The sequence below is a fragment of the Rosa chinensis genome, chromosome 3 (assembly GCF_002994745.2).
Source record: "Rosa chinensis cultivar Old Blush chromosome 3, RchiOBHm-V2, whole genome shotgun sequence".
Lineage (NCBI taxonomy): Eukaryota > Viridiplantae > Streptophyta > Magnoliopsida > Rosales > Rosaceae > Rosa > Rosa chinensis.
Window position 1 is genome coordinate 14800737 of NC_037090.1, and position 12051 is coordinate 14812787.

A 12051-nucleotide genomic window follows, 5' to 3' on the forward strand; every position below is an offset into this window, starting at 1 on the left:
ATATGCCACGTGGTTAGCTAGTTAACACCGTGATGGACGGTGTGTACCATTCTTAGGTCGGACTTCAAACTTGGGGTACCAAAGTGATAGTTTTGCATAGTCGGGTTCTAAAGTTAAGAATGAGCCTTAGTTCGGGTACTGTTTGTAACATTTTCTCTTTTCTTAATAGATGCGGCTCAAAGACGGCAATAAGTTCCTATCGTTATGTGATAGGGCGACGTGAGTTCTGTCTCAGTTTGTGCACCTTGTGTGCTTTGTCTACTCTAGCTAGGCGGCGAGTTCCTTGCCTCATCAAATCGTCGCACTATCCTAGTGATAGGATGAAATTAAGTGTCGACGATCTCAATTTCGATAGGCAATATAATAGGAAAGCTGCACTACTTGCACTGTTGCTTTAGGTTCGAGTTGTGTCAGCGTTTTGTCAAAGCAAATAAAGTAACCAGTAGATTACTCTTTGCTAGTTGGTACATGTTAGAATACATCGATTTTATGGCGACTCCTGATATTATTTTGAGACGTTCTCTTGATGCTTATTGTACTATGGGGTTTAGGCTCTATTTCTCCTCTTTGTATTCTGCAGTTTGCCAGTTTCATTAATCAAGACTTAAGAGCAGTTGCAACGATACAAAATAAAGAAATTGAGAAAATCACAGGTACAAAATCACACTCCAATGATCATAAACAGGTACAAAATCACAGTTTTTTTTTTTGTCAACAACATTCATGTTCAACACCTTGACTGGAGAAAATAAAGAAATTGAGGAAAATATATAAGCTCGAACAATTATTTCAGTATTGTGAGAACAAATACTGATTTTACTTGTATGAACTAATGAAGGATAGCCCATTTCTATGCAAAATTACAAGCTTAAAGAAATATTTCCATAGAAAGAAAGGACAATTGAATGGTCATATGCACCTCCCAATATCGAAATTGGAGAAAATGCATCGTTACATGCGATAGATTAAGAACTTACCATTGGTAATTCTCTCGTCTTTCTCTGTGATCTTCACTGCTCTTCAGAATTATTTGTCTTCTCCAAAGTCTTCCAGCATTCTTAAGAGTCAAAGTGAAATAAGAGTGGTAAATAAGTCAGTAATTATTAATGTGTCAGTCAACTCAATACCACACTCCACGATCAAAGTGAAAAGAATAAAAACATAATTCAGTAAACCTAAAACAAATGCAAAATCTAAACCAGAATGAAGATCAGAGTAAATTAATAATGAATCAAGATCCAATGTAATGTATTTAATATATAATATGTATACAAGGACCCTGTTTTCAAAGTTTCTTTCAAACTATACAATCTTATACATGTAATTTGAGTTAGTAGAGTTGAGAAACAAAGCAGTCGTCATGAACAAGAAGTTTTGTGTGTAGTGCGCGCTGTCTTTTTTCACCAATCTATTATCATGAAGAATGGTAACAAACAAATAATAATGTAAAAATGAAAAGAAAATGCAAAATTTGGTTGATGAGCTGATGTGGGGAAATCATTTCCATTAAAAGATTGGGAAAGCAAATGAATTATATTATAGATGTTACCAAACAAATTTTAACAAGAAAAAGAAAATTAAGTCTATGGCACAGCTAGCGACATACCTCTTATGAAGAAAGTAGTAATGCTGTTCATCATTGAGTTGGAATTGTTTCCTGCTGAGGAATTCAGAAGCAAAGGTGGAAAATGGAAAGAGGGGGCAGTCCTTCACATAAACGTGATTCAATGAAGGACAGTTGATTTCAATAGTATCACTATCACTGTCACTGCACAGCACAGGAAGATCCACCAAAACTAAGTTCTTCAATTTTGGAAGAACGATCTTCTTGTTGTTCATTGTTTCCTTGCTTGCTTTAATTAATACTCCTTCAAAGCTAGGGCAACTCTCTACAAAAAGATCTTCCAATTGAAAAAGACATTGAGCTACATCATATGTGAAAATATATCGCAGAGACTTGCATTTCTGAATGAACAAACTTTTAAGTGTCTGGAACATTGTAGGTGGAGCTGGAACATTACATATGCTTCTTACTGCCTCCAGATTCAACAACTTCATCTCTCTTAAATTTGATTGTTCTGCCTCAAACCCTTCACATCCTAACACATATTTCATGCTAGCCATAGCATGACATATTAGTTTCTCCAGATTTGGTAGTCTCTGTAACAATTTTGATGGTAAAAGTACATTCCCCAAATAACAACAACCAGAGACACATAATACCTTCAAATTGATTAGAGACCCAGGTAGTAATTCACCAACACATAACTCCTTCAGGCAATCCAGTCTATACAGGTGCAACTCCTCCAAGTTCTCGAACACAGGTTTATTTGGAACCCATGTTATCGTGTTCATCAACTCTTGCAACTTCTTACAAGGACCACTTACAGAGAGATGCTTCAGTCCATGTAACATCCCATGGTCATGTTCCTCAAGAATGTTATTCAAATCCCTGCAGTCTTCATACTCTAGCTTCTCCGATTTCTTTGTCACCACGTTGACAAACCAATAAGGTAAGGTATTGATGGGTTTGTCAAGAATCAAAGATCTTAAATTATGACCATAATGAGACTGGCTAGGTACCATTCTTCTGCCTCTGCTGATACATATATCAAAGTACACCCAATTTGGATCCAACTCAACAGTTTTAGGGATGCATTCTGCATCAGATATGCAAACCGTCAATATGTTCAAGTATGATAAGCCAGTTATCTCATCAAAGTCAATATTAGTTCCTTCTTCTCCCTTAACTTTACTCCCCCAATACCAAAATCCACAGTACAGCATGTACAGTTCTTCCAATCTACGTAACTTTGATATAACTTCAGATGGAATTGTGACAATAGCTCCAAACCGGGAACTATCAAAACTGACATCCAACTTCCTTAGATTGGTCAAACGTCCTATTTCTCTCGACAATTCTTTGAGAGGATATTCTTTCATACTAAGAATCTCAAGCTTCTTAAGCTGTCCAAGTACGGAAATATCAATTATTTTCTCGCAGAAATCTAAATACAAAGCTTGGAGGTTGGTTAAGAGACTAAATGATTGGGGTAGTAGAAAAATACTAGTGTCACTGAGATCTAAGACCCTTAATGCACTCGGACATGAGAAAAAGGGTTCTGGGATCTCATTTAAATCAACATTATGCCTTACTGATAAAATTTGAAGTTTTGGACATACCAACTCTTCGGGTAGCTTGCGGATTTCATTCCACATCAGTGAGATTGCAGAGTAGCCATTCTGTGTATTGATCTTTGGCCAATTCTTTAGTTCACAACCAGCTTTGACAAAAAAATGTTGGCCGTCTTCAGAGAACGAAATTAGTATGGCCATATCCCGAATGACATCATGCATCCTAACCTGTTCGTCATATTTACCCGCCAAAAGCAAGCTAGAAGCTTTAAGGTACTTGACCTCTGAATAAGCAGTGGCTCTGGCTTCTTGCAATGTGTTGCAATGTTGAAATAATCCTTTCCCGAACCCATACCCCAGCAAGTCCTCAATTGGGATATCATAATCCTCTGGGAATAGGCAGCAAAGTAAGAAGCATGATCTGGCATCATCAGATCTCAAGTAATCATAGCTTAATTTTATACATTTCAACACAACTCTCCCATCTTCAGGGTGGACAGGTTGAGAAGCCTTCAGTCGTCGAGCTGCTTCCTTCCATTCATCCAAATCTTTATCTCCAAGTGCCCTCGCAACTGCTATCAACGCAACTGGTAGACCAGCACATTCTCTTGCTACCTTCCTTGCAATATCATAGAAATTAGTCGAATTTTCAAAAGACTTTCTTGCTTTCTTCACAAACAATTTCCAAGAATCTTCTTCTGATAAGATATTGAGAGGGATGCTTGACTGGCTCTCCATGGAATGACAGACATTAAATCTCCTTGTGGTGAGAAGGACTTTGGAATTGCGTCTTTGGAGCTGGCCATAGCTAGGAATTCCTATTCTTGACAAGTCTATCATCTCCCAAATGTCGTCCAAGATTATAAGGATCTTATTTCTACTAATTATCTCCTTCTGTAATATACGAGCTCTTCCAACTTCTGTCTCCCCCTCTAATTTCAATTCCAACAGATCTGCCAATGTGCCTTGAATTTTTCTGAAGTCAGGGCTTTGGGATACAACGGCCATAATAACATGATCAAAAAGCCCAGTATTGCAGGCTTGTGCACCGACATGTTCCACCATGGTCGTCTTTCCGATACCTCCCATTCCATAGACTCCTACGACAGTGACCTCATCATCTTGTAGCGCCTTCATAACCTTATCCATGGCTTGTGTTGTTGCTTCATATGCTTCAAAATCTCCCTTGGTCATTGTAAACTCAATTTCACTAGGTTGTATTTTACTGCACATAGATTCCACAATGGCTGCAACAAGTTCTCTTTCAGTTCTGCAAGGAAGAATTAAGGGTCATATAATCAGGTAAACTAATAATATTAATAATAAACCAAAACCACAAGTAAGATTCTTACTTATAATTCTGTGTATACCAACCAGAGAAATTGGCCACTTTCTTCAAAGCATCTCTCCATTGCTGCACCTCTTCTCTGTGTCGCCCAGAGATTTCATGCTTCGTGAAAGCCTCCTCAAAACTCCTCTTCTGATATCGTACATCAGAGGGATCGACGTGATAAAAAAGTGGCAGAATTCTATTATTGTCTTTCATGCATTGACATATCTTTGTAAGTTCCACCAAACACCATGGAGAAGAAGCATAGTTTAGTGAGAGAACTACAATTGCAAACCTTGATTCTTCAATTGCCGTAAGGAGAGTAGGAGAAATAACATCCCCTACTTCAAGGTCTTGGTCATCCATGAATGTTTTAATTCCACTCCTATTTTGCAGTCGATTGTATAATTCGAATGTAATACCCTTGCGAGTATCTTTACCCCTAAAACTTAAAAACACATCATACTTCCAACGAGGAGCTGACGAAGGAATTGATGCTGCACATGCTAGTTGGGAGCTTGAGGCCATTGAAAACCACAAAAAAAGAAAACAATGTCTCAATGACAAGCAAGGGACGAACAATAGAAAGGAAAGAAGAAACAGCAAAATAAAACTTAGGTATAAAAGATAACAAGAAGATATAGAGAAGTTCAGGAACTGAGGGATATAATGAATGAAAAGAGACAGAGGTATCTGATCGAGGACGTTGTAGGGGAGGAGACTTTTGCAGATTCAGACAAAACTACTGGCAGATTCCTCTCGTTGCCAACTAATTGTATATTTAGGACCATTTGGTGGAGACTAAAGGCGGAATGAGGATTTGAATGGGAAGGGGGTTCCAAAACATTATAGTAGTATACACAATCGCAATGTTGGAATTCAACAACAAAGTACTAAATTCAAAATTTTTTATTTTTGTCTTTTTAATGATTACAAACTTGTTAATTATAGGAATTATTCTCATCTTCAAATCAAACAAAATTATATTTTAAAACACCTCCTAAACCTGAAAGGAGATTTAAAAACTCCTGGAAATTATAAATGTACTGTGGAATAAATATATGATGTCGATCGATTTTCCCCAAAGCGTATGCTTGGATTTTTATTATAAATGGACTAATTTTTTTCATTTATTGGTCTACTTGTTTTAGTTTGATAATTAATTACTTTACTATCAAACCAACAAAAGAAAGTAATTACAGACTTCAATAAAGAAAAGATCAATCCATTAAAATTTTGTTTCGTAATATTATAATTCATTTATTTTTTACACTCATAATTTGATTTGGTTACAAGATTTTTTTTTGGGGGGGGGGGGGGGGTCGGGGTCCCAATGCTTCAATATATTAAGCTTACTTTTCAATTTTATAGCCCTAATTTATTGGAAATTATTCTATGCACCGACGTGCAAATGACCTAACATTTATAAGATGATTTCAACCATTGATATTTATAATTAATATTTTTATTAATAACCTAAGAGTGTATTTAACATAATCTAACTATCCATTTATGTCGGTGCATTGAATCCTCCCTACTAATTTATATATTAAATTATTAATTCAAATGACTAAATTTAGTTTACTCTCTTGAGGTTTGGGTCCAACTTCATGTCCGTCTTTTTTGTTTTAATTTAATCAAGAACACCCGTAAACTTCTTAATTTCATCAGTGAATCCAATTTCACTCGCTTCGTCTAAATTGAAAGTTATTTAACGACGATAGCACCCACTTTAAGCTGACTCGTTAACTGCATGGATTGTAAAGTTAACAATTTAACCCCTAAAGGCCCCATCGTTGTTAGTTAACGTCCAATTTAGACAGAGTGAGTGAAATTGGACACGATTGATGAAATTAGAAAATTTATGGGTATTTTATATTAAATTGAAACCACATGGACTAATATGAGGTTTGACCCAAATTTCATTTGGAGTAAATTGAATTTAGTTTTAATTCAAACATACCAAAATTGTAGGGCGGTCCGGACCATTTCGGACCTATAAATGGGTCCGCCCCTCTAAGCTTGAAGTAATAGAATTCTATTCTGCTTTGTCATGCTGGAAATTATTCTATGCACCGACGGTGTAAGTGACTCAACTCTTATCAATAATCTCAACCCTTAATATTTATTATCAACTTTATTTTTAATAAACAAAAAGTGTATTTAATGTAATCTAACCATTCATTTATGTTGGTGCAAATGTACGGCGGTGCTCTGAATAATCTCTCTTGTCATTTGCTCAATCACGGCAAAGTCCAACATTAATTAATTGACACCACCCCAACGTTGAGAGATTCCGTCTCCATTATTAATCGTAATCTCTTTAGTAGGAACATTGGCTTGGTTTCCAATTGAAGACTTCATATCATTAATTGCCATATAGAGAATTATATGTGTAAATTCCAGGCTGTTAGAGTTCTACTACGTAAATCCACAGTTCTGGTCATTGGTATTGGGAACATCTCTAATGACAGAATTTAATTGACACATCTGTGGAATATTTCTCAAGAACTATGTAATCCAAATTAACTGGTGATAGAAATTTCATTCACATGACTAACCATTAGAGCAACTCCAACAGCTTCCCTATAATTTTTGTATTATAGGGAAGCAAAAGTCAAAGCTTTAGCTATTTTTTCTTCTCTAACTCCAATAGATTCCTTATTTTGCAGCAATCTCTAAAATCTCCATAATTCTTCCTTAAATTTTGGAGTTTGCTGTAAATATAGGGAATTTGGTTTTCTCTCTCCTCACTTTCCCTAAAATAGAGATAGTTATAGGGAATCTGTTGGAGCAAAAGAGGCTTATTTTTCTCTAAAATAGAGAAAAATCAAAATATAGGGAATCTGTTGGAGTTGCTCTTATGAGTGAACTACATGCTGAAATGAGTTCTTTTGGTTTTAGCAACATGACAAATCTATTTATCTTTGTGGTTTTTTTTAAGAGGATCTATGTATTTTTGTTATCCCCACGGAATAAAAATTAATCGAAAACACCACCGCTCACGGTTAGTCGGTTACAATTCTCATATGAACTTAGCACTCGGACATTAGAAGTTATGACAAAATGGGGGAGGATTCAGTGCACCGACATAAATGAATGGTTAGATTATATTAAATATATTCTTAAGTTATTAATTATAAATATTAAGGGTTGAGATCATCTTTTAAGTGTTGGGTCATTTGCACTGTCGGTGCATAGAATAATTTCCATGAAAAAATTTAGTACACTATAGAAGAACGGAAAACATAGTGATAAAACAATCAATTCAGACAAAGGGGGTTTTGGACAAACAGTCATGTCACTTGAATCACTAGAATAAGTATCTTGAATCACTACAAGAATTGCATAGTAATGTTAGTTGAATGAACCAACTCTGCTAGCTATTACTGTAAAATGACCTTACATCCTCAATACGTATATTGATTTGCGCATGAATCAACAAATTGTAAGTCGAACTCACAACCTCCCACTTACGGAGAGAAGACTTATGCCACCAAACAAAATGGTACTGGGCTTGATCCCTTTGTTTTTGAATTTGCTTTGTCTCAATTTTTCCTTTTGTTTTTGGATCATTTTAACCATTATATATCAAATTATAGATTTTTAGAGTTTAATAAAGGAAAATCAATTTTAAGTATTTTAAAAATTCAAACCTTTTTTTGATGAAAATAGGTAAGCCTATTATATAGATTCAGCAAGCAGTACACAAATGAAAAAACCCCTATGGGGTCGACAGAAAGAATCATCCCTTAGAAAACCCTAAAACCTATTCTAATATAAGAATAAGACCCAGGAAACCCCAGTACATCCACCTTTTAGGAAATTCATGCATCATTATTCCAAACAAATATCAAAATCCTCTAAAGAAAATAAGTAAATTAAAATACGGTTAAATATTGTTTACTCCATAAACTTTCAGGTAAAAAACAGTTCAGTCCCTTCATTTGTAATTTCACACGTTTACTCCATCATCTCTCAATTTTAGACCAATAGGTCTATTCTGTTACTCTCCGTCAAAAAGCTCCGTTAACTAGATGACGTGGCAATCCATACCCCATTAAAATATCTATTATACCCTCAGAATTTAATTTATTCTTTCTCTTTTATTTTATTTTTTTCTTCTGTTTATCTCTTCTCCCCTCCATCCTCGTGCCACTGCCACCACCACCTCTACGGTCTCCACTACCATCACTACCCATGTTGCAGGCAAAAGTTGCTACGACACCCTTTCACCGCCACTATCACCCACACTTCCTTTACCCCCTCCCCACCCATTCTTACTTTTCTCTCTTTCTACCAAAACCCATATATAAACTCTCGTAATCCATCCCCACAACTCTCTCCAATCTCCATCTCCGACCTCCCTCAATTGGCAACACACAATACACAAAGCATAATTCATCACCGCAGAACAATACACAAAACAAAATTACCAGCAGGAAGCTCGGTTCAAAATTGAATTGGATCTACTTTTTTCTATCTACTAACAACACCCACAAAGATCAAACCAATTTGAACTCTCAAACATCAATCCCAAATGCAAATCTGGAAATTTTGAGTCATCAAGATCACCCAAATTATTAGGGAGAGAGAGAGCGAGAGTTGTTTCAGGTACCCAAATTGTTGGGGCACCCAATCCCCGACGTTCCTCACTACTACCATCATTAGCACCACCACTCCACCAATCTTGCTGTCCTTGCTAGAACAACAATCCTATGAAGGTGGAGACTTGAGCCAAAGAAGGGCTGAGTCAAGATCAACGTCTGACTCAACACCGCCGAATATCCAGGTAAGTGCACCACCTCCGAACCCTCAAAACCCAGAATTTTTTCATCCCCACCGCCATTGCTCTGCCACCCAAAACCATATCCGAAATGAAAATCCCCTATTTCTCCAATGGCGACCTGCAAAACCCCACTCCATACTTCAAATTAAACTTCCAAAATCAACGAACAAAAATTCTAATTCTAGAATTGATCAAACAACCCAACTTCTAACCAAGATCGAAGAACTCGCCGGTGATATTGCTGCAAATAGGGAAGCAAAACGCCGCTGTATTTCTAGATCCGATCTGAGCACAAGCCATCAAGTCCCAGCCGGCTGGGTTTCAATATGGGTTTTTGATCAAGAAGATCGATATGGGTCTCGATCTTAGAGTGCTTCTGCAAACCAAGTCTACAAATTCCTAAAATCTGGCATCTATGTTCTTCGTCTCACCAATTCAAAGCTATCGGCGTCGAGTAGTTGGAGGTCAAGCTTGAAGAAGGTGGGATCGATAGGAATTCGGATTCAGATGGGGTGAAGGAGAAGTTGGGAGGGGAGGTGGAGGATGGAGTTGTGGTTTAGGATCCACCCAATCCCATCGGTGGTGGAAGAGGAAGAAGGGAGAGAAAAGCAGAAGGGAAAAGAGAGAGAGAGAGAGGGAGAGAGAGGGAAAAAAAGAATTAATTAAAAAAAAGAATTGAGGGGTATATGAGATATTTTGACGTGGAAGAGATAACCACAACAGTGACTTAACCGAGAAATTGGACGGAGTGGACCTATTGGTCCAAAATTGAGAGATGAGGGAGTACAAGTGTGAAATTAAAAAGGGAGGGATTGAACTATTTTTTCCCTGAAAATTCAGGGAGTAAACAATATTTAACCCATTAAAATAAATCATCAGAGAATTTGATCTTTGCAACCTATAAATAAAATTAAATATCATTGGAAGGAAAGTGTGAAGACTCCCTTTCCATGACTACTTCCTTCTCCAAACCATCCACCTCAGAAATTTCAGTGACAATGGTAGTCTCTGCAGCTCCAACTTCACTAGCATTGTCAACTTGGCTCTTCCACTTTCTAGGTTTTTTCACTTACACCTCCATCTCTATTGTCTGCTGGTTTGGGTTTGTTCTTACTTCCATGAGGGCGCCCAAACTTCTTCTTCTTAAGAGACACTATGATTTTGGCATTCTTATGTTGCGGCATCAGAGTAATATTCTCATCCACCTGCAACTCAGGAACCAGGAGCCATATACCTCTTACCTGACTTGGTAAGCTAAAGCCCGCTTTGCGTTTCATACCCACAAGTACAGTATTTGAACCAAGGTCCACCATGGAGTACATGGTTTCACTTAGCTTTGCGATCAAACTTGAATAGGAAGTGGCAGAGCCGGCCTTGAGATTTCCGGGGCTCTAGGCGAAAAAAAAAATTGGGGCTCCCTACCAATATAAACCCATTTTCAATTGAAATACTGCCATACAAATGATACAATACCATTATCATAATATATTAAACTCAATTTCAATTGACAGTCAGCAAATTAAAACAATTTTCTTTAATCTCAACTATAAAATTAGAGTCAGTCAACTAGTCCAGTTGGTTGTTTGCTTAATTCATTGTTTTGCAGTCTCATACTACTAGGACTAGCACAAACAAATAACTCGAGATTAAAAGGAGAACGAGAGACTTAATTACCTCTCCCACCCAAACAGAAACTTAACATAAAATTATCATCACCCAAATACAAAATTGAAGAACTTGTCCCCTTCTACCCAACTGAAAAAGAACTCGTCTCCTGCTACAGATAATCAGATAAAACAAGACTTCAATGATAGATCAAGAACTCACAACAGGCTTCCATTTCTACCCAACTAAAGAAGAACTAGTCTCCTTCTACCTCCTCAACAGGAGAAAGAGTCGAACAGGCATGGTATTGGAGCAAGATAGACTTAATTATCTGGACAAGTTTCGTTTGAGAAGTGAGAACGAGAGAGATTCAACAGTAGAGAAGAACAAACGTCACGTACAGAGCTACAGGCGTACAACGATGAAACAATAAAAGACATTCCAGATATATTTTTTATTTTTTTACATATACATATATATATATATATATATATATATATATATATTAATAGGAGTTATATTTTTTTGGGGCCCTTGAAACCGGGGGCCCTAGGCCTGTGCCTGTTGGGCCTATGCCCAGGGCCGGCTCTGGGAAGTGGTCCCCTACATCTTGAATCGTAAGCCCAGATTTGGTGCGCTAGATGGAGGGAATGGTGCCCTTGAAGCCATGAAACCTAGCATTTGGTCCAAGCAAATGACCAACCATATACCAATGGTTGTCCTGCAGCGTTGCCGTCCCTGCCGAACCAAGAGACCACATGCGGAGTCATTGGAGACAGCCATGAGATTAGCAAAGGAATTTGCCATGAGATTCTAGGTTAGATTTGAGGAGTTTTGTCAAAGAAAAATTCTGTGAGAAACCCTAGTAGAGAGAGAGAGATGGCTAGGTCTTGAATATTAAATATTTTAAAAATCCAACCTTAAAAATTATTTACTTAATTAATACTGATATCAAGTTATCAACGTCTTTGTCAAGTCATTAAATTAATATAAATGAAATTTTAAGTCTTTATAAACAATCTGTATGAACCAATTTGGACATCATAAAATGATTTGGAGCCAATTAATGACATCATTAGTGTGATGGATTGAAGAAAATTTCTTAGGTAGGTATTTGCTCTATATTTGATGAAAGAATGAATCAGACTCTTAAGTAATTTACAAACTCCACTTAATTGATTAACACAATAAT

The 12051-nt window shown here is 36.9% G+C and overlaps 1 protein-coding gene across 1 annotated transcript; it reads right to left on the reverse strand.

Annotated features, from left to right (window-relative positions):
• Positions 1-2063: 2063 nt before the first annotated feature.
• LOC121052272 (probable disease resistance protein At4g27220) lies at positions 2064-4284 on the reverse strand. Its single transcript, XM_040516971.1, has 2 exons — positions 2224-4284; positions 2064-2099 (listed from the first exon to the last, which is right to left on the reverse strand). Exons 1-2 carry the CDS (start codon positions 4282-4284, stop codon positions 2064-2066), a joined length of 2097 nt encoding a protein of 698 aa, XP_040372905.1.
• Between the last annotated feature and the right edge of the window lie 7767 nt (positions 4285-12051).

Bases quoted from the DNA above. Each gene is read 5' to 3' on its own strand.
- LOC121052272 (XM_040516971.1), bottom strand. From the start codon at position 4,284: ATGGATAAGGTTATGAAGGCGCTACAAGATGATGAGGTCACTGTCGTA. The intron at 2,100-2,223 runs GTATTATGTGTC...AATATGTGTTAG, and splicing joins GGTCTCTAATCAATTTGAAG to GATGTGAAGGGTTTGAGGCA.